The sequence below is a fragment of the Aspergillus multicolor genome, assembly GCF_047715735.1.
Source record: "Aspergillus multicolor strain CBS 133.54 unplaced genomic scaffold BDW74scaffold_2, whole genome shotgun sequence".
Classification (NCBI taxonomy): Eukaryota; Fungi; Ascomycota; class Eurotiomycetes; order Eurotiales; family Aspergillaceae; genus Aspergillus; species Aspergillus multicolor.
Window position 1 is genome coordinate 1,633,988 of NW_027395953.1, and position 24,477 is coordinate 1,658,464.

Below are 24,477 nucleotides of genomic sequence, written 5' to 3' on the forward strand. Positions count from 1 at the left end.
CCGCCTTTCCATTTCTCTTCCTGCAACTCTCCATCTCCATCTTTTCGCTCTTTTAACCACTCAATCTATATCTCATGCATTAATGAATCATTGAAGAATCTAAGGGTCTATGATAATGCAAGCCTCCTCCTTCCTCTTTGACTCGCCTGTTCCCCCGCATCTCGATCTTGTGGGTGCTCCGTCTCCACTGTTTCAGGTGCCCCCAACAGCCTCAGCGTCATCTGCTCTATACCGCTCCATCTCCGTATCTCAGCGTAAACGGTGCCGTCAAGGCCAGAGTCAGGATTACAGTCGCGTGAATGTACTCCAGACCCCTCATCGACCCCCACCGCTAGCGAATGATTACTTCCAGGACCTCGATGAGACTTATGATCACGAGGGCCATGATATTCACCGTCCTAGTCGCTATCACGATTATCCTCGGACTCCTCTTGACGCAAGTTTAACAGACTCTGTTGATGACTTTCGTCGCAAACGATGCCGCCTTGATGACCCATCCTTGGTCATCGCTGCCTCACCTTCCGGTATAGACGAAAAAGCTTCGGCGCCCGAGCAAATGGCGACTGAAGCTAGGTCTTTCCGGTGGAGTCATGCGGTCCTCAGCGTGGTAGAAAAGGTTTGGGACTTCTGTTGGTCTGGTCCGTTTCGCGGATTCTATGCCGGTGGTGGTCGAGGCTATTCACTCGACCCTCCACAACCTACCGTCGACGATGTCCAGGAAAACCGTCCTTCATCCACGCCATACCCTATCTCCATCCCTCCTCGATCTTCATCCTTGTCTCCGACACCGGCCGAAAAACCGACTGTCTCCGTGCCCGGCGAATATCCACTGGATGCTGGAGAGGAAGCCCTCCGCGGAAGTTGGGTCATAATTCGAAATGAAGACGAGGCCAGCCACAACATGCCTTCTACTCGAACGCGCTCACGCAAAAGTCATGCTCCTCGCCGCGTGGTTCACCGCCGCAGCCCTTCTAGACGAACGCTCATCCCACATTCTCCTTTCTCCGCTCCCGCAAAGCCACATGAAAGTCCGGTCTCGGTCGAAACCCAGCGCTACCTTGCCAAACAACGGCGATTGGAACGTGAAGAGGACGCCAGCTTACAGCGCCTGAATCGACAACTACAAGCCATGATCAAAGAAGGCAAGCAAGCGCTAGGAACGCGCGTGGAAGTTGAAGACGATTTGGACATGGCGGATTAAAATTGCTCTTACACTCACTTTTATCGCTGTTCTTGCATAACTTTATACCCGACACAGGTCACGCTCACTTTGTACTCTTGCTTTCTTTTCTCAACCTTTCCGCCTATTACCAGCCCTTGACGACTGATGACGAGACATGACGATGGCCATGACAACAACGCTTTGTCTTTATTATCCTTATTCTGCATGATAACCAAACCAGCGATAACTAGCGATAGCGATAACCCTCAAAAGATCAAGAATGAACCAGACATCAATACCACACATTATCAAGAAATTCCATCCTGTGCATCCTCCCTGATATTTTCTGAATGAAAACCGATCTTTCCTGATTCTTGATCACTGCCCCAAACTCGACAACAAGGGTAACTTGATTTGCTTGAGAGCTCCCAATACCCCGCCGGCATTTCCTAGCGCTTCCGGTAAACTCCCGCCAGAGATCTGACGGGGAACTACTGGTGTGTTCTGTTGTATTCCGTAGGTGTTAGCCCTAACCTAAAAAGGAGGATCAGTGGATAAGCGTATAGGAAAACATACCGGTTGCACCGGTGCAGCCATTCCCGTGGCAATGAAGAGCGGGAGAATGAGTGTAGACAGTGAGAGCTTCATTTTGTGTATTGTGTATGTTGGTAGGCAAGGTCGAGTAGCGGGCGTAGAGAAGAGATAGGGTACGTGTGGTTCCGCAAGCTCTTGATGTTTTATGTCAAGCTAATGACTCTTTGAAAGGCTCTGGGGAGGGACAAGGCTGCCCTAGGTAGGCAGTCTGTCTTTATCTATGTGCTTGTAGCAGGTTTCGCGCCCTGCATGCCTTCATTCTCCTTGTGGATCTTGCCCTTGCATTTATGATTCTTCACATTTAGCCTTCCGGATAATTTATCCTGTACGTGTCTCTACTAGTGGCCATGGGTATGATTGGATACATTACCTGTTGCCGATGTACACATGCTTCGTTCGTTTCAGGAATGGGCAGATGGTAGATAGAGTAGGGCTACGGCTACAGGTTTCAAGTGAGGTAAATGATCAGTCAACTAGATAAAGTCACCTATCTACATGCACAAATTACTGATTTTCATAAGGCAACCCAGACGCCTTCCTAATAGCCCCATAGACACCCGCAATATCCCCCTTCTCCCCCTTCTCCTCCTTGACCACCTTCAGTAGATCATCCGTAACCTTCACACTGGGCAGCGTCATCCCCGCCCCCTCCGCAAGATTAGCAGCATGCCTAAGATCCTTCCTCGCCAAGTCCACCGCAAACAGCGGCTCCTCACGTTTGAAGTACTCCCCCGTCGCCATGCGCTCCGCATACTTCGCAAACGGGCCGGGGAACATTGTCGACACCCACTGCGAGTACACGTCCGTGCCGAGCCCGGACTTCTCAGCGACAACGAGTCCCTCCGCTAGTGTTTCAACAGTGTTTAGGATGAAGGTGTTTCCCAGTACCTTGAGCAGCGAGGCGCGCCCGACGTCCTTCTCGGCTTCGGGGCCGACGTCCAGCACGGCTTTGGAGGTGACGCCTTCGAGGAAGGGCTGGATGCGCGCGATGCCCGACTGGGATCCGGCGGGCACAACGACCATCTGCCCTGCGTCTGCGGCGTTGGGGGCGCCGAAGACGGGGCACGCGATGAATGTTGCGCCCTTGGCGGCGAGGGTGGCGTGGATCCGGCGCGAGGTGTCCGGGTGCACGGTCGAGCAGTCGACGATGATCTTGTCCTTGAGGCTGACAGAATCATCGGAGGTGATGGTGTTGATGATCTGGTCGAGGGCGTGGTCGTCGCCGACGCAGATGAAGGTGATAGAGGCGTCTTTGATGGCTGCGGGGAGGGATAAGACTGCGACGGCTGCTTGGGGCTTTGAGGCGTTGATGGACTCTGCGAATGCGCTTGCCTTTGAGGCGGTTCTGTTGTAGAGGTTCACGGGGGTCTTCTGGGGACCTTTGAGCGCGATGTTGCGGCTCATTCCCTGCGCTGGTTAGTTGTGGTTCCTCTGTGAGGGGCACGGTGGCTTACCCGGCCGATGTTCCCCAGGCCAATCCAGGCTACGGTTTCGGATGCCATTGTGTCTGATGAGTGTTGAATCAGCTAAAAACTGGATTGTGATGAATGTGCTCAAGCAATTGATAAGGAAGGATGTCGAGAGGTTACGCAGTCGTTTAAGTACGCGGTTTAGAGATTAACCGGCTGCTTACCGAGGAGAGGAGGAGTCCTTCCAAGTTAAGTCACGAGCGATCGTCCCCCCACTCTGCCCCAGCTCAGAAGCTTGTTTCAATTGATTAGTCTACTTCTACATCTATACAAGGCTACGTATGGCCGAGCCCGGCCTCATGGCGGAGGCTAGACCATGGCAGGCTTGGTGTGGCCCCGACTGCTGCCGAAATCGTCCGAAGCTCTACACCGAGCGAACTATATCACTAAGACTTATTGATTGCTCAATTAACAACATGACATTAAACGAGGAACAGAACGAATATTCTGAATTCTGCTAATACTCCCAAGAAGTGGCTATCCAGCTTCTAGTCTCTAGTCTCTAGACTCTAGTTTTCAATCATCTCGATGATCTTTTCACAGGCCACGACTCGTCCTTCGGAAGAGCCGAGCTTCTCTGCAATCGCCTTGGCGTTGTCACGAATCGCCATGCAGTCCTCGCTATGCAAGACAGTGAGGAATGCTTTGCCGAGTTCGGGCACATTGACTGCAGGCGCACTCGTCTTGCTTCCCCAAACTCCTATGCCGAGGTACTCGACGCGGGCGGCGAAGTCGTAGGTGTCGAACCAGACGGGGAGGACGATCTGCGGCACACCAGCCCTAAGAAGTATGTCAGCCAGCGCTCCCACAAAGTTAGGAGTTGTCAAGGAAACTCACCGTACAGCCTCGTTATACGAGTTCGCACCACCATGGTGAACCATACAGCAAACACGTCCGCTCTGGAGAATGCAGATGGGTTCGACGGGAAGCCACTCTTCGATACGCACACGGCCGATAGAGACTTCGTCGAAGATCTCCGTCAGAGCCTGTGGGATCCAATCCGCGGGTTCTACCTTGCGATCGGGCTTCAGCTTCCATAGGATTTGGACGTCAGGTCTAGCATCCAAGATCAGGCGCAGACTATCCGCGAATTTTCGAGCCTGGATGCGGTCATAGCAAACGTGCGATCCGAGATTGATCAGAATGGTAGGACCGTAGGTCAGCCATTTGGCGAGGTCCGGGCACGCCTCGCTGATGGGGGCACAGGGACGCAGAATCGGGCCGCAGCTGGTAATGCAGTCTGGGATGTAGCAGGGGAAGTCGATGGCAGGATGCGAAGCCATGAGTACAGGCGTGGGGTTTTTGTCGGAGGACGTCATGACCGGGTATGGGCCTGTGATGCCTTCGGCATGGCGGCGTTCGTTGATGGCCTTGAAGACAGGAGAGTTGACGAATGTGAGTCCGGTGCAGATGGCAAGGTACGCATTGGGCAGGATGTATTTCCAGGGGAGGGGAAATGAGTATCCAGAGCAGAGGCTATATACATGTCAGTCAATCAAAACTATCTCAAAGCAGATATATGCAAGACTTACCTCGGGAACTTCCAGAGATTCGCTAGATACGGCTGTACCACATGGTCCTTTACAGTGTTAGGACTCAAGAGCACATACTTGCAATCAAGCATGCGGCAAGCATCGATAGCATGGGCAAGAAGCGGCTCAATAACAACGATCGAAGGCTGAACTTTCTTGATGATCTCAACGCACTTGTCGTATGCTGCAATGTACTCATCTCCAGTCCAAGGTACCATGACATTGCATAGCATGGGATAAGCCTTTTGGGCGCCGAAGAAGCCAATTTCATGGGAGTTGAACCAGGTGCTGGATGAGCCATCGGAGGAACTGCTGTCAGATGGATTAGTGTTGAAAGTCACAGCCTCAACCATGGCCCGGCCAGGCAGAGTATGGAAGGTTGCGGTGATAGATGAGGACTGCAACAAGGTGGTCCGGGCAACTTGGGCGTTCAGGTCGGACACGGTTGGCTCAAGCCCTGAAAACGAGGCGATATGAACGTCGTAGGACTGGCGAATGAGGAACTCATGGCAAACTGCTAGGACAACAGTAGCCTGTCCTAGCTCTCTGTTGGTCACAAAGAGGATGCTTGGTTTCGCCATTGTTTGGTGTTGTAGTGTCTGGAAGAGGAAGAGGGTGTTGAGAGGAAAGAGGAAGATGGAGAGTGAGAGGATGGAACAAGATGCTAGAAGGGCATAATATAGGCAAGATAGAGGAGATGTGTTACATGTTCTGTATGTAGGTGAATAGGACAATGAATTCTCATTAACACAGCCCCAAGGTACAATGAGCATATATTCACCAAACAGGCTTCCTGACACTGGACCTACTCACACACATGGAATAAAGGGTATCCAGTGAATAGAAATTCAACTTATAGATCATGCCATCCCACCACTTCGAGTATCTTGTACAGTTGTATTCAAGAAGCATGGTAACTTCCCGCTGGAGGGGAATAAAATATATGTAGCACAAAAAACGAAGTCTCTTACCTCTAGTAACTATGCACAGGGAATAGACTGTCTTCTACGAGCTGAATGGATATCTATCCCATGCTCGTGAAGATAACAGCCTTGGGATGGCTCTGTTGCTCCCGAAGCGACTGCTCTACAGCCAAAAGCAGACACGTCGTACGTATATGAAGCTCTATAGCAAATGTCAGCCTTGACCTAAGATTTAAGGCAAAGTGCAATACCATCAATCACAATCTCATAGCTGGAAACCGTTTCCTCATCTCGATGAACGAGCACAGGAAGATCGGAATCTGGCTTGGTGGCTTCATAGACTCGAAATTTCAGACCAACATTCTTGCTTTGATCAACCCACAGAACTCCATCATCATCAAGATGCTGCGAGTCTGGTGTGTGATCTGCCTTGCTTTTCAGCCAAGCTCTGAACAGCCTCATTACTCCGTCCTCGACACCTACGGCACTCAGAATAACATCGGTACCTGGGAGGACCTTGACCACGTTCACGACGACACACAGCTGGTAGAAGTCTTCGAAGCTCTCAATGCTAACAGGCCGCCGTACGGCGAGCGCATCTGCTTTCAGAACCGTATCATCTTGCTCGGTCAGCCTATAATAGACTTTACACCAGAATCGGGCCCATACTCACCCAGTGTAGCTTCGGCCTCTTCTGGCTTGAATACCGAGTATAACGCTCCAAGCCTCCCAAGCTTATGTGCGGTTTCTATGTTTTCGTAGAGCGAACCCTCCCCCTCGTACTTGTCACTTAGGCCCGGCGTGCCGAGGTACTTACAGAAAGCGTACGGCTCGGTCAGCTTCGATGTGGGGTGGTAGCATTCTAAGATCAATTTATGGTCTGTCAATTGTGCTGAAAGAAGGAGTCGATAGTGCAAGAGACGCAGAACTAAAGCATGGAAGCGTTGGGAGACTGCGGCCAGGTCGAGGAGCTCACGGACAGTGAACGGGGTGAGAATCTGGACGAAGACCTGTCATATATTAGGGTATATCTCAGCGGCGTAGCCGTAGGTGATACCTCATTAGGCAGCGAATATAGATGAAGTTCTGATGCAGTGTCGACAGCCATAGTGATAGATGTCTCGCTCACTTCCTAGAGTGCGGGGTAGCTGGGGGGATGGATATCGCTTAGATCTTGACTAAATAGGAAGAGCTGACCATGCCTCTACCAGATATGGTATAACATGAAGCAAGCGGTCTTACATTGATCCAGGTACTTGAGGCTTATCTAGCTGGCGATAAGCATTATTTGCAACGTCTAGCAGTCGTACTCCGTATCCTACCCCAACTACAGAAGTCCCTCGTGACGTCATTTACTGCCTCAGTAATCAGGCACACATCGGCCCGAGTCGGCCAAATTGTTTCGGCTCTCTCCGCGTTCCTGACTCCTCACAAAGGAGAAGGTCAATGTGGCAGCAATACTGCTTCGTCTTCGGGAGGATTTCCCTGATGATGCTTGTGACATGCATAGTGTTGAGATAGCTGTGGTTGGCGCACCCATCACATGCGCGATATATGGCAGGACATGAGGGCAAACTCAGAGTCTGAGAATCCAGAAAGCCCTCGCAATTAAATGCCCCGAGGAAATTACCCGCCCCAGCAAATAACAAGGGCGAGTGATGTAGCGTCGCATCCTGACAGGAAATGCCCCTCCGCGCCCGGAAGAATTCATGCTTTGGTTCCCCGCGGTCTTCCCCTCCACATGTCTAAGACTAGCTCATAATAAATTCTTTCCCTAATTTAATTCCATCTTCTTATTTTCCCCTGTGTTGCCCGTCCGTTGATCACTAACATAGCAATTGAAAATGGTCGAAAACGTCCTCGACGACATCTCCCACCGGAGATATAATCCTCTCCGCGGTGCCTACGTGCTGGTCTCTCCCCACCGTACCAAGCGTCCCTGGCAGTAAGTTGTATCCAATTTCTAGTAGATTTCTTCGAGGGCATAATGGCGCGCGAAATTTGGAAAAGGTGTGTTCTGACAATGCGACAGAGGAGCCCAAGAAACACCCTCCAAGACAACCCTCCCCGACTACGACGCTACTTGCTACCTTTGCCCTGGTAACAAGCGTGCGCAGGGAGACCACAACCCCAAGTACGAAAAGACTTTCATTTTTGTAAACGATTACAGCGCAGTCAAGGAGGAACAGGCCCCCTACCAACCAGAGTCCGCAGACGGTACGTCGCAGCGAAAGACCATTCCTTACAAACACTTTAACAGACCCTCAGATGCCGAATCGTTCTTCCTCCGCGCGGACCCAGTCACCGGAAGATGCTACGTGCTCACCTTCTCCGCCGCCCACAACCTCACCCTAGCGGACCTCTCCCCAGCCGAAATCGTCCCCGTCATCAACGCCTGGACCGATGTCTACATCGCGCACCTCTCACCCAACAGCGCTCTCGCAGCCGCCGCATCCAAGATCCCCATCTCCCCCGACTCCCCCGCAGCAAGCCTCTCCAAGCCCAAAGAGCAATACCGCTACATGCAGATCTTCGAGAACAAGGGCGCGGCAATGGGCTGCTCGAACCCGCACCCGCACGGCCAGATCTGGACAACCAGTTCCCTGCCCGAAGAGCTCGCCGCCGAACTCGAGCAGATGAAGAAGTACCGACGCGAGCACGGCGGCCAACACATGCTGGCCGATTACGCGGCCCTCGAGAGCAAGAAGCAGGAGCGCGTGGTCTTTGAGAACGAGGCGTTCCTGGTCGTTTGTCCGTGGTGGGCGATTTGGCCGTTTGAGACTATGATTGTTAGCAAGACGCACAAGCGTGCTCTTGTTGATCTTGATGATAGCGAGAAGACACAGCTTGCGGAGGCGATTGCGGAGGTTACTAGGAGGTACGATAACCTCTTTGAGACGCACTTTCCGTACAGTATGGGGATTCATCAGGCGCCGTTGGAGGGGTCCGAGGAGGAGATTGAGGCGTCGTATCTGCATTTGCATTTCTATCCGCCATTATTGAGGAGTGCGACGGTCAGGAAGTTTTTGGTCGGGTGAGTTCTTCACTAACACTGAAATCGGTGGGTGGCTGCTGATGATAAACAGATACGAGTTGATGGCTGAGCCTCAGCGTGATATCACCCCGGAGCAGGCGGCCGCCCGGTTACGGGGCTGCGGCGGCGAGCTGTACCGGAAGAAGTTGGATTCCTAAATGAAGCCGACCGGTTGGACCTTGGCACCTAATGTAGATATGTAGCAGTAGTATGAGATTAACGAGAATCATAGTAAAAATGGAAGATGTTCATCACGAGTCGTCAGTACCAATAACTAGGACTACAAAGATAACGACACACGCTTAGCCGATATGAAGGGCTAGGGGAGGTGCACTGAGTGAACACGTTGGATTCGTCAAGAGACTCGATCAGCCGTCCGGAGTCATATAAATTTCTTTTTGATTTCTAAATATGAAATCCTATTTCGTTTTCCATTGCCATGCGGGAACCCAGAGCCGAACAGAGAAATTGCGAAACTAGAAGACGAGAGCAGCACCCTTGGTCTTCTTGTCACCACTATACGAACACATACATTAGCCTCTGGCCGCCTCAACAAACGTATATAGCGTAACATACCCAAGCTCGAAGTGCTTGCAACGCTTGAGAGCGAGCTGCTTCTTGGTCTTGCAAGCGGTGCACTCAAGACGAAGGACGACCTTCTTGGTGGTCTTGGCCTTCTTGTGGAAGACAGGCTTGGTCTGACCACCGTAACCGCTCTGCTTACGGTCGTAACGGCGCTTACCCTGCGCGAAGAGGGAGGCCTGAAGAATTGCATCCAGATCAGCATTCGTTCAGTTGTGTCCGTGGGATGCGGTGGTGTTCACCTTGCCAGCCTTGTACTGAGTGACCTTGTGCTGGGTGTGCTTGTGGCACTCCTTGCCCTTGCAGTACGTCTTGCGCGTCTTGGGAACGTTGACCTATTGCAAGTAGTTCGTCAGTTTCTGGTGCGAGAAGTGACATATTCCGGTCGGAGTCGAAGCTTCGCCACGCTGCCATGTCTCCGGATTTTGAAGATAAATTCGACGTCGCGCCTATGGGATGTAGCCGGTACTGATGAAGCGTCGTGGTTGTCGTCTATTGCGGGCTGGAGATTCTGTTATCCGATCGCACGCTGGCCGTAATAATCGAAATAACCGCAAGTCGTTCCGTCATAACACTGCTTCCACAGTCTGTCTCTTCCGCCATCGTTCCGCATGTCTAGTCGCTTGCATTGAAAAAATAGAATCACAGGTGTCGGATGTCATGCCATAGTGTATTCGCCATCCTTTTCTCGTTGCCGTGTTCGCCGTAGTCGTACATTGAATTGCTCCGCAAAAGACGCATATTTCGAATCGAATTTCTCCAAAATCCAGGTACCGACAGCGTGCTCGAGAATGGAATATGGTCTCTTACCATTTTGACTGTGTTGGCCGGCTCGCGGGATTTGCTGGTCGTTAGTGGTCTCTTGTCGTGAGATCAAGTCGGATCAGGCGTGGTTGTGGGATTTCGTTTCGCTTAGGCCGGCCCTATCGGCGTGTGGACAGTCTAACCCTTTTTTGGACGTGCCAAGACTTCGGATCCAACCAACTCTACTCCATATTGCCTGAGGCGCGAACATCTTGAACATCGTCCTCTCTAGCTTTACTTATCTATTGCTCTGTTTAATGTTGTGTCAGGGTTGAGCTCGGTGTCTCATGTAAGTTGGGTCACTGACGCTCTCCCAACCAGCACCTTCTCACCACCCCCATACCATGACGTCCCCTTGTTAAACTCCAAGCCCTGCTCCTGCCCAACAACCCATTCTCCCTTTGCTGGTATACTACCCTCTCCACCTTCTCGAGACCAGTACTTTTCTCTCAACATCGCATTCACCCTCTCTATTCTCCGAACTAATGCGGCCACATTACTGCCACCGACTTTCTTATCCTCGAGCAAGAACCCATCCTGGGTCACGAATCTCGCAATGGTAACATGCGCCGAAGGCACAACATACCTCGCCCCTAAGGCAATTCCGGACTCGAGGACTGTAGCAGCCAGGTCCCGGCGTAAATGGTGGTAGGTATACGCATCTTCATGCTGCTGTTTATCTACCGTAGTAGGCTCTCCAGCAGCAGGGAGAAAGCTCAGCGCCATTGCCGAGGCGTCATAGCTGACAATCGGCTTGAAAAGGCGTACGCAATGATTGTTATCAGGTATGTAGTTTGCGAGCTTCTGAGCGGTGCCGTCCTGTAAGAGCCATCCAGCTAGATCATCAATCTCTTCTTGCGTGCGTGAACTGGCTATCTCCAGCGTGGTGATATGCAGCGATTCAGGAGGTGAGAACCAGAGAGCTCGTAGATGTTAGTAGATCTCGACTATCTGCAGGGGGAAAGAGACTGGTTTGGTACGAACAAGGCGCTACATCACGAATCTCCCGCTGGATCTCAGCGACCAGCTTCTTGATGTGCTTTGGTGGCCGAGCGTATAGATTCAAGTTGTGACGGTGGTCAGTAAACTTGACGGGTGCTAATGTCGGTGCTTCAAGCGCTGCGGATTCATCCTGATTCTGAGCAACGGGTTGCGCGACTAGCTTGCTCAGGATCTCGTCAATTTGCCAGCCTGGGAAGTCTTCATGAAGAAGTTTCTCTCTGAACAGGGCGTTTCTATTCGCTCGGTGAGTTTCGTACCGCGCTTGGATCACATTCTATATTGGAATAAGCATGGGTTTGGTCGTTGATCCTGGGAATAAGGGTACTTACTGGATTATTTTGGCAGTCGACAAGTAGCTGATTGAAAGGGTTCGTTGGGGGCGACGCCATTACGGTACCAAGCTTAATGGATAGATACTTGATTGACGTTGATATCGAATTTCAATTTAGAGTCGCCAGTTGTCCAGGGAAAGTGGCTATATATAGCGACGAAAAGCATGAGCTACTGCATGTATATATTTCCTTCCCTATTGCGAGACATCAGTCATGGATCATCATGCATGATAGCCTTAACTCAGGCATGAGCTTCCAGATAAGCTAGCACATTCCCTGCATTCACAAACATGTCATTCACTTCTGTTGTGAATGATCTATTCACAGAAGCCTATGCTAGGCATGAGTTCCTATAGTCCTGCTGCCCCACTATAAGACCCCGCCACGCCCATTGCGGGCTTTCTGTCATCCTCTCTAACTCTCTTGAACATCTTCCCCTCACTCACCTCCAATAGGCCTCTATCACCAATACCTTGTTTTACCAAAGAACTTCTAAGCAAGCGATAAAAGCACCGCATTTCTCAAAATGTTGATCAAGTCAGTATACCCCTGCGCCTCATCCATGCTCTTGTAGCGGCTAACGGGATATTCTCCGACAGGGTCCGTACACTTACCGGAAAGGAGATCGAGCTGGACATCGAAGCCGACTACAAGGTACATATATACTGCGCGAGCCGCTACGCGGCAAATTTCCTCGCGACGATGCTAATAGCTACACCAGGTATCTCGGATAAAGGAGCGTGTTGAGGAGAAGGAGGGTATTCCGCCTGTCCAGCAGCGACTGATTTTCGGTGGAAAGCAGATGTATGTCGAGTCTTCTAACATTAGTATTCCTATCGCTTACCTGTCTTCTTGCTTGTAGGGCCGATGACAAGACCGCCCAGGACTACAACCTCGAAGGTGGCGCGACACTTCATCTCGTCCTTGCCCTCCGTGGCGGCTGCGACGCCCTCTAGATGGCCTCTTCAAGCCCAACAACCGAACGATTTACCCCTTTGAAAACACAAGCGACATGTCTTCTGTTTCGACCATGATGATAAGTTGGAACGGTGGAGCCGGGCTGCATAATAGAAACGACGCGAAATCTAGGCACTGCAAGGTGGTTTGCGCTTTAATATACCCAACTTGAAGACGGGCATGATATCTCGATCTTGGTGTTCTGCCGCTGGGAGCAAAGGAGAATGTCATACACCCGGAGTTTTCAGCATGAACCACGAGTATGACACCCATGGGCGCACTTACCTCATGTGACATATGAATCCACACGATAAACTATCTCTCTGCCGCTCGTTCGGCATCGAGTAAACTGGACGCGCGAGTACGTAGATGTTCGAATGACCGTAAGCACGAATGCGAGCGCGTAGTATCCTAAACAGGCGTAGACGAAGTGGAATTGCTTGAGACCCGCACCGGCGCGTCACTGTCAGACGGCACTCCAACGCCAACCTGGCTCAAAAAAAAAAAAAAAAAACCCGTGTATATATGTTCCCTAAACTCCGCAGCCAATATCCGCCAGCTCAATAACGCCAAGAAGCAAACGAGATACAAGTTCGTAGTCAAAGCCACATACCGAACAAGCCAACGCCCATTGCTAAAGATAACTAGAGATATATACCGCCGAAGAAAGAGTTAGTTCATCCTCCTCTTTTTGGGCTGAATGAAGAGATTAGGAGCTGGCCGTTTCCGGGATGTTGCGCGAGGTGGTGACACCCTTGGCGCTTCTGGAGCGGTATTAGCACCAGGGCGGGAAGACCCCAATGTGGCAGGTAGAGCGCCTGATGAAGTTCTGGCTGAAATGGACCTTTCCGAAGAGGACATTCGTTGAGGGGTGTGTGACCGGGAAGAGGCTGCAACGTGGCCCGAAGCAATGGCACGTAGTCTAGCTTCTCTCTCCCGCAAAGATGAGTTATTAGCAGCCGGAGCGCCGCTTTGACTTCTGATTCCTGAACCATCTTGCATGCTCGGGCGGCCGGGCACCCGTAGTGACGGTCGCCGAGCGACGGCTGGCTCAGCAGGTCGACGATGGGCCTCTACTAAAGAGCGCGGAGCCTGCTGCACCTGCGTCGCCCTGTTGTTGAGCTGCTTTGTCGGAACAGCTAGAGCGTTGTTTCTCCTTGTCGCGGAGAAGATGTTTTTCTTCTTTGGTGCGAAGCCCGCGAATGTGCTATGTCGATGCCGGGCACTCGTCCGGCTCCGCGGGACGCCGATGGTCCTTCGGTCGGCCACGAATTTCGTGCTATGCTTCTCTCGTTCCGAGCTCAAGCCATCCAGGGCCATCTTGAGCTTTTCCGCATCCTCATCGACTCCTCTTTGCACTTCGTCTCGTAATTCGCAATATAAATCGTACCAGCAGTCCGGCTGCTCTGGCAGGGGGTATTCGTCCCATTTAGGTATATCGCGCTTTATAAACTCGAGCCATAGTTCAGCATCATCGTTCATAAGATGTGGTGATTGCACTTCGAGGGACCTCTGGCTAGCGGGTTAGGGGCGGGTAACGGTAAGGGTCCAGGTCGGCAACTGACCAGCTTCTCCGGACTCTCAATCTTGAGCAGGAAAGGGCGAGCAAGCGCATAAGGAATGTTGCCGATATCGTTAAGATCTAAAGAGCAAGTGAGGTCAACAAGAGCGCCTGAGAGCGTAATGGCGTCCACTTACACTTCACGTTCCGAATCGCAGTCGCAGTACAGAGCTGGCGCAAGGTTGGGGGTGACATAGTGGACGACTCAGACGACAACCGAAATGAGACCAAAAAGAGAGCATGGGCGAGTTATGACATATCATACTAGCAGGAAAGCATGCAATAATCGCCCAAAATGCGACAATCAAAGATAAGACGAAGTGAATTGGTGTTCAAGCTGCAGTTCCAGCGATTATATATGGCCGGCGGCGGTGTCGATCCCGCCCGAAACGGATGACATCACATGATTGGTCGAGATCAAAAGTGACCGAGTTTCACCATTCTTTAATATTCAGCCATTCTACCTCCGTTACCAAGTTTGGTCACTTCAGCGACAGCACGCTCTGTGCAATAAAGAGGACTTAAGAGTGACATGTTTTGAGTCCAGTTTCCATCTTGAATAGGATCCCAAGTTCAGAAGAATGGCCCTATTGGCCAGCCGCGCATATATTGTCTCGACTTGAGGACACTTTGGTTTTCTAATCTGGGCTGACTGTGTGATTGATACGTCGTAAGGCGAGCATCGGCCTTGCAGGCTCGTGACTATGGTGCTAGTCTTCGGAAAATGGAATACGTACTGTTGACATTTATCTGCGATTGAAAATTTATGTGCTTCGACGCGTGGACTACGTACGCAACGCGGGAAATTGTTCCAGAAAACAGATGAAGTGGGTTATCAGCGCATGTATGACTGACTCAGACTTAAACAACAACAGAGACGAGGGAGTCGTTCAAGAAATAAGACTTAACAGATGGCAAAACAGTCGACAAAAGAGTCGCGGGAATCACAAGGTACCAAGAAGCTGAGTGAAATAGGGCTCATCACCCAGATAGCCCTACTTGCTGGCCACGGCTCTGGACTTTGCTCCGCCTTCGCCATCTGGTAGCTGAGCAAACCATTGTGGAGGCTTGATGCCAGTCTGATCATGAATCGTGCTAAGCAGGGGAGGAAGACCTTGCATGATATTTCGAATTGGGCCCAGGGCATCGCCAGAACCGCCTGCATCTGTTCGCACGATTTATTAGTACGGTCCATGCTTGTGAGCATGGGGAAACACTTACCGCCAGTGTTCCATGTGGTGATCTTTGGTTGCAGGCCCTGAATAGCTTGGCCGTTCGCCTGGGCCAGTCTCTCGTACATGCCGGTCTCGATCATCTTCCACTGGAGGAAGGCGTCCGCACCACCAAGGACGTCAATAAGGGCACCGTAAGCCTTAGCCATTTCCAGGACTCCTTCCGCTTCGCGCTTCTTCGTGTTGAACGCAGCATCTGCGTCTCTGGACGAGCGGTAGACTGCGCTGGATTAGTACAACTCTCGGCAGGAAGATATGGTTCAGCGTCTTACATTTCGCATCTGCTTCCATCTTTTCTTCGTAGAGCCTCGCTTCAGCAGCTTTCGTGCTGGAGTAGTACTGCGCATCTGCCACTTCCTGGGCAGACTCTCGCTCCACCTTACTCTTGGTGACCTGCTTAGCCCTAAGGCGCTCGAGCTCTGTCTCCGCCCGCTTGGTCTCAACCTGCTTCTGCAGCTCCGCGTCTTTCGTCTCCGTCTGACGCTTCGCAATGATCTTGCCCATTTCCACTTGCGAGTCGAGCTCTGTCTGGCGGTTCATGAGCTCAGAATCGGCCTTGGCTTTTTCAGCCTTTCGCTTGGTTTCGAGGACGGCGGTGTCCGCATCGATCTTGGAGATTTCTTGCTTTGTCCGCCCCTTCTTCTCGGCCTCGCCAATCTCACCTCTCATCCGGGCTTCCGCGACATCGATCTTGGCCTGGTTCAGGGCGCCTTCGTGGGCCTTCCGACTTAGGGTCGCGAAGTACTCGCTACCCTTGGTGTCCTGGAGCTCCTTGACGTTGGCATTGTAACTAGGGCATGATCAGCTGTAGGCGATTGCAGGAACATGACGGAACGTACATCTTGAGTCCAAATTGCTCAAGCTCATTCTGGACATTGGCGATGACTTTTGACTTGAAGATCTGGCGCTCCTTGAAGATTTCCTCCATCGTCATGCTGGAGACGATGACGCGGGTTTCGCCTTCAATGATACCCTTGACGATATCCTGGACATGGTTTCTAGTAGCCGGTGTGCTCAGCTCTTCTACTGCAGGCTGCCTGGCGGACTTTTGGTCCGTCTTGCCCGATAGCAAGAGCGCGTATTTCTTGAGGGACGACAGCTTGTCCTCCGGGCCGATAGTGAACACGGCAGGCAGCGAGAACTGAAGCTTCTCGATCGTCATGGCCTGCAGGCTAAGGGAGAAGTCGAACGGCATGACCGATATTCTTGCGCACTGCAGACATGGTCAGAAGAGTCGCTGATGACTGTGTTTCGTAGGACATACCCGCTGCCATGGCCACACCCAGGCCTTTTTGAGGATCTCGATGTCTGCGATCCCGGCTCCAGTAAGCACGAGATATTCGCTGGGTTCAGCAATGCAGTATCTGCAAGCCAATATTAGATGAAGTACATAAGAGTCTTAAAATGATAATACATACCTCATTTTGTTGACGGATAACGGATATATATTTCGACTTCGACGAAGTATGAGAAGGATTGAGGAAAGATGCAAGGAGGTAGGATTACGACAGGCGCAGGGCCACTTATATACGCAGCGTTCTACTTATGCAAGACATGTAAATGAGTCAAAGGAACTCTCTTTGCCGTTTGCCAGGGACGACTGGGTAGTGCCCAGTCGCCCGGTCTTAAAGGCTGTAAAGATGTTTGACAACAAGGTTTACAGGCCTACTCATCCGCATCATGCACCGCCGTCCCTTCCTATTGCTGCCAGAGAAAGCGAGCACATGCAGTAGCGATGCACGCTCTGAGGTGCCGGGCAATTCGCAGCGGACTATGCGTTGTTGTTACTGGTTGGTTGCTGTGCCCCGGGGGCCCGGACGTTGATCGCGGGGAAGACGAGCCTCATGGTAGGATGATCTTCTGACTGGAATGACCAATCACGGCGAGAAATGATGGGCGAAGCTGCCTTGGTATCAGAGGCTATGATGGTCGGCAAGGCTGAAACTGCCGACCCTCTTGACCTAACTTCGGTAAGTTTGCGCAGCCTTGCGAAGCTCCGTATCACTGCCCCTGGATAAGACGGCTCAGCGAAACGCCTGAGTTGCTTAGATTTGCCCGGCTTGTACGGCCGCTGTGACAATATTATTGAGCATGAAGTTTTGATCGTGTTGGGGACAAAAGAGACACTCATGGAGAGAGCTGTAAAAGCAGTCTTTCAAGTTTGGGCCAATCAGATGCTCGTATGAAGAAAGCTCATGCTTCTGCCTGATAAGCAAAGCAAACAGTGCAAACACCTTTATCACTAGCATCAGTGGAGGGGCAGAAGCTCGAGTCGCATCGCTACCTCATCAAGCGTCCAAAAGTTGGATTTACAGAGACATAAGTTGCAATTGAGATAGTACAGCATAGGTGAGTCATGGGACTTTGTTTCTTCAAATCTTGAGTCACACACCGCGTCTTGAAGAGCTACAGAGAGCTATCGTGCTCTCTGGACCTATGCTCCCCCGCCCATACCCCGAATATTGACAGGGTCTAGTCGGCCACTGTTATCTCTTCATATTCTACTTTATCTAGACCGTGATAGACAGAAAACTCATGAATGATTAGGAACAGTATCACAATGGCCCCGCGCTCTCAGCTAGAAATCACCACAAGCGCTGTCCAGCGCCTGATCAAGGAAGAGGCATCATACCGCCGCGAGGCAGAGCAGCAGAAAGAAAGAATCAAAAAGCTAGAAGCTCAAGACCCTAGCGCAGATGAAAACAGAGACTACATGCTGAAGCAAGAGGTAAGCTGCGTTCTTGGCACTCTTAACCTATCAGACGCGGCATGCTGATCGTGTGTCAGCGTGCTGCACTGGATGAGACGGAGAGGATTTTCCCCAGTCTGAAGCAGAAGATTGAGGAGTCCATTGCCAAGCTCGATGGTCTACTGGTGAGTCTGTTGTTTTGATAAGCCTTGTGTGACGGTACTGAGGCTTGCTTCAGATTGAAGAGGGGAAGAAGGGGGCCGAAAGCAACGTCGAACATATCAATGCCGCTAAAGATGCCATTGCAAAGGCCAGGGTCGCTGAGCGAGAGATTGCTTGATCGACTGACGAGTCCAGAAATCAATGATAAACATGTCCATTGGGACAGGAAGTAGGTAAAAATAAGAAAAATCCTTTTCCAACACGCCACCGCATGACTCCTGACTCCGTGAATGCATAAACCCATATCCTCTATGTAGTGTCCATTTCGTCGCCGTTGCGATCATCCGGTAATTCTTCGCCTTCCTCTAGATCGTCATGGTGTTCACCCTCATCGCCCGTCACCTCGCCTTCATCCACCATGTTCGCGTCTTCCTTATCTGCCTCGGCAGTGGTAACTTGCCGTAGAGGTGTCGCAGCCCCAGGCGTGGCTTTGTCCGCCGGTACTACGAGAGGCGACCGACCCGCTTCATCTTGACCCGGCTGGGAAGGTGTTGCGCTCTCTTCTGGCCGAGGCGTGTTGGCACCGCTCAATTTCCCCTTGGAAGCTTTCTCGTCGTCTTCATCCTCGTCCTCTTGCATGCCTTCTCGGCGCTCTACCTCCTCCTTCTCGTCTCGAATCAAACGTCGAAGCTGCATTCCTTCCTCCACAATGCGACCAAATTGTTCCCGTCTCTCTGCCCATGTCTTCGCGTAGTCTCTGCTCTCGTTTTCCAACTCTGCAATCTCCGCCTGCAGTTTTTGCAGATTTGCCTGTTGGTCCTCCCGCGGCTTCAGCAGTCTGTTGCTGGTGATCTTTTCCGTCTGTTCGTCGTAGCTTTTTCTTAGTACCAGAATCCGTTGCGCTTCCTCCAATTGAACGCGTAGCTCGGTAGTGCTATTGCGGACTGCTTGCATTGTGGAAAGAATTCGCTCCTTCTCAGCCACGTATCGCTCTCGTTCCTTCTCGTTGCTTGTGAGCAGAAATTGTATCCGTGCAATGCTGCCCTCAAAGGCCGCAAAGTCTAGAGACGCATCTTCACGAAATTGGCGCCATTCCTCGAGCCTTTTCTGTTTGTCTGCCTCCGCAGCCGCTGCAGCCTCTTCCTCGGTCCCCTCGGGCGGGGGCGTAGGAAGCGTCGCATTCGCGATGACGATCGATTCAGGGTTTAGAAGGCGCTTGGAAATTCTCTTAAATGGTTTTTCCTCGACATTCAGCAGACGCGACTTGTGGAGGGCATCTAGATTGCCAAAGATTAGCCTCGAAACAAATCTGCGTTGGGACGAACCGACCTTCGTCCGCCTGGTCGAGCAGCCCATAAGACGTCATGATGGATGTGCTTATCCGCTACGCTGAATAAAAGGTGATGGAGGTGGGGGAGCGCGTGTTCCGCTTGCTCGGCCACCGAGAGGAGCTTGGGTCTGGCTTAAAGGGAGCGGTAGCGGTCAGTTGAAGATGGAGAAACACGCTAGGCGGAAAGGTGACCCTCCGTCTCCTCTCAAACCCCCCATGCGGGTTGCTTTCTCAAACTATTACTGCTAATCCGCTACTATTGTTGTTACTGCTACTGCTCCGTCTCTCCCTAATTTTCTTTCTTATATTTGGCCATCCCCGCCGGCATCTGCTGGCTCACCTCAACCCCGGCTTTCCGGCTGACTTACTCAGATCGGCCCGATAACCTACTGGGATCCCTTCTCTGCGTCCGTCGTACTCACCATTGCTCTCTCGAACTCAATCCCTTTCAGACCTACGAGTACTGGCGCCGATTGACGTAAACGATGCGAAACCGGCCGTCGCGTTCTTGGGACCAGCAACATCGAATGAAATTCCACTGATGGAAAGTTCTTTCGGTACCGACTCGTCGCCATTCGTTTTGCGCCGTGAACCCTGATCGAAATGACGGAGATGTATTCGGGCCTCCATGTGGGCCAGCGGTTCCCATCGTTGGAGGACTTCAAGGCCCTGGTACGGAGTATATCTGTTCGGCAGCATTGGGAGCTTCGCGTGACGCGGAGCAACAAGAAGAGCGTGGTAATAGGCTGCCGGTCTGGGCCCAAGCCTGGGCCCGATTGCTACTTTCGCGTCGTTTGTCGCGCAAACAGGAACGCAACGTATATTAGCAGTCTGTTGGACAATCACAGCTGTCGACACAATGCGACTTCCACGACGAAAACCCCGGCTCGGTCAGAAGCCTCCCACGTGCGGTTCCTGCTTCGTGAGATTCCGAAACTGTTCAATATGCAGAACAAGATCAAGGCACAGGAGGTTGTGGACGCGGTGAAGCGGTATCATGGATACGACATATCGACCAGACAGGCCCAGCGCGCTCTGATCAGGTTGCAGCAGCGGGATTCACAGCAGCAGAGCGATGCAGCCAATTCGTCAAGTGGGGAGGACCGGGAGAGTCAGCTGCCGCCTGTAGAAGGGCAGAGCGAGGGCTCAGCGTATGGTGGGATTCCGGGCCAGAGATGGCTGCCCGAGTCTGTTCCACCGAGTCTTGTTGATAGTACCCAACCGCCTCTGAACGGAGATCCACGAAACACGACCTTTTCGACCACACCTCTACAGGGGCAGCCCATACAGCAACATCTGCAGCAGCTACATAATCCTCAGCATGTGCGATCTACGGTTCAGACACAACAGCCACTACCTCCTCCCACTCCCGTTCTTCAAGCGCCAGCTGTCCCACACCATGAGCAGACCCTTAACCATTCCCTTCAATCTCAGCCACCTCCTCAACAGCCTACATATTCCCTACCAACTACTAGTCAACCTACTCGACAAACAGGTCTCACCAAATCCCCAACGCAAACTCAGCAACCTGGGCATGGTCATCCTTCTGCACCCCAGATGGTTCTTTCCAATTTCAAGATCGAATTCTCTTGTAGTACGTGTGGAGCTCTAAACCAGAGTTTCTTCCCAAATCAAGGGAACGTCACTGGTGAACAATATGTTGCTCCGCAACCTATGCCTGAGCATGGCGGAATTCCACACGCGGGTCCCACGGCGCCTACAGCCGCTGCTCAGGGCATTGTTGAGAGCGCAGCCGAACGCCTGAACGATGCGCATAGATATGACAGCGCTCGCAGGGCTAGTACTCGCGGGGCGCCGTCTCCTTGGGGTGCAACTGGTCCCATGGATGTTTCATTGGCCTCGGCACATGCTCACAATAGCCCTACATGAGACTTGGGCCCTTCACTTCTCTCGATTCTCCTTGCATTACACATTTCACCTTCTCCAGCGGAACGCATTTCACCTTTACTCTACCTAATACCCGACCTGATTCGGCGAATACTACCTAACTACTTCTCCTTGCCGTCCTCATCTCTTCTACTATCTCAATTCCGCTCGCTCGTGATATCTCATTCGCACCCACCTTTCTGCCTATCTTTTCTATAGTTCCTTTTCTGTTCATCATCTATTCCCCACATACAGTGTCGATTCCGTATTTTAGTGTATACCCGGGCTCGAAACCAGCCGGTCCTTCAATATAATTCAATAGATAGGATGCATATCCTACATTTTCTGCTAATACACTGGCCTTTGTCCGGCCTTGTTCTGAACTCTAACAGTCCCCTCAAAAAACCCATGTAAATGATAAGAGATAAGACCCCATGTCTAGTTCGATAAACTTATCAATATATCTAGCTAGTGCGATGTGCTGCGTAGTGTCTTAGGCCCAGGAACCGTCCACGGAACGCGTCTTGGCGGGTCTTTCAGATCCAAATGAGCCCAACCCAACCTTCTCCAACCATCCACCCCAAATCAACACCAACAATGACTACCTGTACATCCCGCGATGAATCCCTCTGACTTGCCTGCCTCCCAGACAAGAGCCACCTCCCCCTACCGCGACTACAACCCCCGCAAACGAGGCAGAACAGCATGCACGCGCTGCAAGACCCGGAAGCAAAAGGTCGGTCAGGTGAGCACATGTATTGCTAAACGCAACAGGTTAACAAGTCCAGTGCGATAACGAGTACCCCGTCTGCTCTAACTGCCTTAGAGCCGGCGCGGAATGCGACAAGGCCTTGGTGCGCCAGGAAAGTGGCTCCCAGAGCGAGTAGGTCGTGTCAGCGCGCATGTGCATTGTTTCTTACGGGAGCTGCTTACACGGGTAGCAATAGGTATACGCGTGCTCTGGAAGAGCGCATTGCGTTTCTGGAGGCGCAGATTGAGGCCGGGACCAGCAGTAGTAGGACTACGAGTGCGCATCCCGTAGCTGCGTTTCTGTCGCCGCATAGCCATGATGCTACGGGTGCTGGTGCTGGTGCTGGACAGGCTGGCTCTGCCGGGGGACTTGGTCCTGGAAGTGGGATTGGGAATGGCATTGACCACAATGCTGTTGGAGAGCTAGTTGGGTTCCTTGCTATCAACTCGTCCGAGGCGCCTGCGTACATTGGTTCGAGTTCGGGACTCTCCCTCGCAGCGAACCTGGGTGAGATGGTCCAGGCTACCGTGTGGAACCAGGTGTTGTCTTCGTCGCGCAATCAGCCGTCTTTGTCTGGTGATGGGAGAGGAAGTGCAGATGCTGGTGTTAGTGGCTTGCCTCCGCAGCCTACGCCGTCTGATCGGGCGCCTGGTTTGGACCGCCCGCGTACACTGCGCATGGAGGAGTTGCTTGCGAAGAGCACAGAACCGCCGAATGATGAGATGGGTGGGCGGATTCTCCATGCGTACTTGACTAGACTCCATGTTCGGTATCCGTTTCTCGACCGCAAAGAACTATGGCGCTTGCACGAGGACCGGTGGCGGCTGGCCAAAGCGAAACGAGAAGAGCTTACCAAGTCTGAACGATTTGGTATCTTCAAGCTGTATCTCACGTATGCGATTGGGGCGACTACGATGCAGTTGAGTGAGAAGTACGACTATGTCCCGCCAGAGGTAGGTTGACTGTCCGGCACGCCAAAGCATTTGTTAACCGCGTCCAGCGCTTCTACATTACAGCCCTCCAGCAAGTGCCAGCGATGTGTGAGACCCGATCCGTAGAGAACGTCGAGGCGATGACACTGCTTGTTGTATACCACCTCCGCTCTGCGTCGAGTCAAGGTGTCTGGTATATGATTGGCATGGCTATGCGTACGGCAATCGATCTTGGGCTGCATCGCAAGGCCAACGAAATCAATCTCGACCCAATCACGGCTCAGATGCGTCGGCGTCTCTTTTGGACGGTTTACTACCTAGAGCGCGTTGTCTCAGTGTCCCTCGGACGACCGTTTAGCATTGCGGACAGGCATATTGACCTTCCCCTTCCCCTTGATGTTGATGATGACGTTCGTGATCCGGCCCTGCTTCCGCCTGCGTCTCCGACAACCTCCCCCGAGGGTGGTGCTAACCACCGTATCACGTCACTCACCTTTTCCATCTACCTAATCACACTCCGCCGCATCGACTCCCGCATTCAACACAAGATATACCGCGCAGACAGGCCGATCCACTCACTCCGTTCGAAAATGGACCGCCTCTTCCTCGAATTGGAGGAGTGGAAGGCATCTGCTCTTCAACGCTTCACAGGCTCTGACCTTGACTACCCTATGCTCCACTACAACCGAGCCCTCCGCCTCCTTATCCAACCCTTTCTCCCATCACTCCCCCTCACAGACCCCTATTACCATATCTGCCTGCGCGCAGCGGGGGACATATGCCAGACACATAAACGGCTCCACCAAACACTGGAATACGGCCACTCCTTTCTCGCCGTACAGACAGTCTTCATTTCCGGGATAACCCTCCTTTACGCCCTTTGGACTCATAGCGACCAAGTCTGGTCGGTCCGAATAAGCAATGACATCCGCGCCTGTTCGACTGTACTCTTCGTTATGGGCGAGCGTGCCACATGGGTAAAGAAGTACCGCGACGCCTTTGAGCTGCTCGTCAACGCAGCCATGGAAAAACTGCAGGGCAACGAAGCGGCCAAAACAGCGGGGATGGCCGAGTTGATGACAGCCCAACATGCCGGACTCGGAGTTGGGCTCGGTGCTGGGTACAACCTTGGGATCGGCACGCCTGCCAGTCACGGCCAGGCCCCTGGTCCTGCCATGGCTGCCGCGCCGGAGTATCCTGGTACTACACATCCGCATCACACAGGCGTCACCCCCGATTTGAATACAGCCCAGGGACTCGTCGACCCGGCGAGTCAGGATCACGGCGTGCGGATGGCACTACAGCTTGCGCCTTGGATAGATCTCGAAGACGGACATGGGCCGTTCTGGGTTCCTGATTTTGAGACCCTAGAGAATTTCTCGGGAAACCTGTGGGGTGCTGGGGATGCGACGGCATTTAATCCGCTGTAGCTCCGTCATATTTCTGAAGTGACAAGTCCAAAATGCCAAAGTGGACAGAGGTTGACGTATATGTGCCACGTTATTTGGCGGATGGACCAAGCTCAGGGACAGAAAGAGGAGC

At 52.2% G+C, this 24,477-nt stretch overlaps 12 protein-coding genes across 12 annotated transcripts; 5 read left to right on the plus strand and 7 right to left on the minus strand.

Moving 5' to 3' along the window:
* Window positions 1-40: 40 nt before the first annotated feature.
* On the plus strand, window positions 41-1,470 carry BDW74DRAFT_144575 (uncharacterized protein). The gene has a single exon (XM_073723060.1). The coding sequence runs from the start codon at window positions 110-112 to the stop codon at window positions 1,199-1,201; it is 1,092 nt and encodes a 363-aa protein (XP_073588902.1). The 5' UTR covers window positions 41-109; the 3' UTR covers window positions 1,202-1,470.
* A 790-nt stretch (window positions 1,471-2,260) lies between these two features.
* Window positions 2,261-5,338, minus strand: BDW74DRAFT_165348 (uncharacterized protein; the record flags this gene model as incomplete). The annotated part of the gene is made up of 5 exons (XM_073726406.1): window positions 2,261-3,163; window positions 3,211-3,263; window positions 3,767-4,005; window positions 4,063-4,701; window positions 4,758-5,338. The coding sequence occupies 5 exons, from the start codon at window positions 5,336-5,338 to the stop codon at window positions 2,261-2,263; spliced, it is 2,415 nt and encodes an 804-aa protein (XP_073588903.1).
* A 172-nt stretch (window positions 5,339-5,510) lies between these two features.
* BDW74DRAFT_144578 (F-box protein) lies at window positions 5,511-6,941 on the minus strand. Its single transcript, XM_073723061.1, has 4 exons — window positions 6,738-6,941; window positions 6,354-6,690; window positions 5,932-6,300; window positions 5,511-5,882 (listed from the first exon to the last, which is right to left on the minus strand). The coding sequence occupies exons 1-4, from the start codon at window positions 6,786-6,788 to the stop codon at window positions 5,782-5,784; spliced, it is 858 nt and encodes a 285-aa protein (XP_073588904.1). The 5' UTR covers window positions 6,789-6,941; the 3' UTR covers window positions 5,511-5,781.
* Window positions 6,942-7,393: 452 nt separating this feature from the next.
* Window positions 7,394-8,980, plus strand: BDW74DRAFT_49216 (UDP-glucose:hexose-1-phosphate uridylyltransferase). Its single transcript, XM_073732948.1, has 4 exons — window positions 7,394-7,625; window positions 7,713-7,897; window positions 7,949-8,714; window positions 8,767-8,980. Exons 1-4 carry the CDS (start codon window positions 7,525-7,527, stop codon window positions 8,870-8,872), a joined length of 1,158 nt encoding a protein of 385 aa, XP_073588905.1. The 5' UTR covers window positions 7,394-7,524; the 3' UTR covers window positions 8,873-8,980.
* Window positions 8,981-9,190: 210 nt separating this feature from the next.
* BDW74DRAFT_165350 (60S ribosomal protein eL42) lies at window positions 9,191-9,899 on the minus strand (the record flags this gene model as incomplete). Its single annotated transcript, XM_073726407.1, has 4 exons — window positions 9,191-9,230; window positions 9,291-9,475; window positions 9,539-9,631; window positions 9,897-9,899. The coding sequence occupies 4 exons, from the start codon at window positions 9,897-9,899 to the stop codon at window positions 9,191-9,193; spliced, it is 321 nt and encodes a 106-aa protein (XP_073588906.1).
* A 412-nt stretch (window positions 9,900-10,311) lies between these two features.
* BDW74DRAFT_49222 (uncharacterized protein) lies at window positions 10,312-11,539 on the minus strand. Its single transcript, XM_073732949.1, has 3 exons — window positions 11,432-11,539; window positions 11,085-11,376; window positions 10,312-11,023 (listed from the first exon to the last, which is right to left on the minus strand). Exons 1-3 carry the CDS (start codon window positions 11,489-11,491, stop codon window positions 10,386-10,388), a joined length of 990 nt encoding a protein of 329 aa, XP_073588907.1. The 5' UTR covers window positions 11,492-11,539; the 3' UTR covers window positions 10,312-10,385.
* Window positions 11,540-11,960: 421 nt separating this feature from the next.
* On the plus strand, window positions 11,961-12,390 carry BDW74DRAFT_173645 (NEDD8 family protein RUB1; the record flags this gene model as incomplete). Its single annotated transcript, XM_073727832.1, has 4 exons — window positions 11,961-11,971; window positions 12,034-12,088; window positions 12,156-12,238; window positions 12,297-12,390. The coding sequence occupies 4 exons, from the start codon at window positions 11,961-11,963 to the stop codon at window positions 12,388-12,390; spliced, it is 243 nt and encodes an 80-aa protein (XP_073588908.1).
* A 129-nt stretch (window positions 12,391-12,519) lies between these two features.
* BDW74DRAFT_49244 (uncharacterized protein) lies at window positions 12,520-14,277 on the minus strand. Its single transcript, XM_073732950.1, has 4 exons — window positions 14,090-14,277; window positions 13,957-14,033; window positions 12,677-13,903; window positions 12,520-12,558 (listed from the first exon to the last, which is right to left on the minus strand). The coding sequence occupies exons 1-3, from the start codon at window positions 14,145-14,147 to the stop codon at window positions 13,064-13,066; spliced, it is 975 nt and encodes a 324-aa protein (XP_073588909.1). The 5' UTR covers window positions 14,148-14,277; the 3' UTR covers window positions 12,520-12,558; window positions 12,677-13,063.
* Window positions 14,278-14,288: 11 nt separating this feature from the next.
* Window positions 14,289-16,873, minus strand: BDW74DRAFT_144593 (flotillin domain protein). The gene is made up of 6 exons (XM_073723062.1): window positions 16,603-16,873; window positions 16,449-16,548; window positions 16,024-16,397; window positions 15,457-15,974; window positions 15,174-15,404; window positions 14,289-15,117 (listed from the first exon to the last, which is right to left on the minus strand). Exons 1-6 carry the CDS (start codon window positions 16,605-16,607, stop codon window positions 14,948-14,950), a joined length of 1,398 nt encoding a protein of 465 aa, XP_073588910.1. The 5' UTR covers window positions 16,608-16,873; the 3' UTR covers window positions 14,289-14,947.
* Window positions 16,874-17,505: 632 nt separating this feature from the next.
* BDW74DRAFT_49278 (putative tubulin-specific chaperone Rbl2) lies at window positions 17,506-18,260 on the plus strand. The gene is made up of 4 exons (XM_073732951.1): window positions 17,506-17,533; window positions 17,732-17,912; window positions 17,972-18,058; window positions 18,112-18,260. Exons 2-4 carry the CDS (start codon window positions 17,745-17,747, stop codon window positions 18,211-18,213), a joined length of 357 nt encoding a protein of 118 aa, XP_073588911.1. The 5' UTR covers window positions 17,506-17,533; window positions 17,732-17,744; the 3' UTR covers window positions 18,214-18,260.
* Window positions 18,261-18,344: 84 nt separating this feature from the next.
* Window positions 18,345-19,401, minus strand: BDW74DRAFT_173649 (uncharacterized protein; the record flags this gene model as incomplete). Its single annotated transcript, XM_073727833.1, has 2 exons — window positions 18,345-19,312; window positions 19,365-19,401. The coding sequence occupies 2 exons, from the start codon at window positions 19,399-19,401 to the stop codon at window positions 18,345-18,347; spliced, it is 1,005 nt and encodes a 334-aa protein (XP_073588912.1).
* Window positions 19,402-21,871: 2,470 nt separating this feature from the next.
* On the plus strand, window positions 21,872-24,365 carry BDW74DRAFT_173651 (putative C6 transcription factor; the record flags this gene model as incomplete). Its single annotated transcript, XM_073727834.1, has 4 exons — window positions 21,872-21,988; window positions 22,041-22,135; window positions 22,200-22,956; window positions 23,004-24,365. 4 exons carry the CDS (start codon window positions 21,872-21,874, stop codon window positions 24,363-24,365), a joined length of 2,331 nt encoding a protein of 776 aa, XP_073588913.1.
* Window positions 24,366-24,477: the final 112 nt, after the last annotated feature.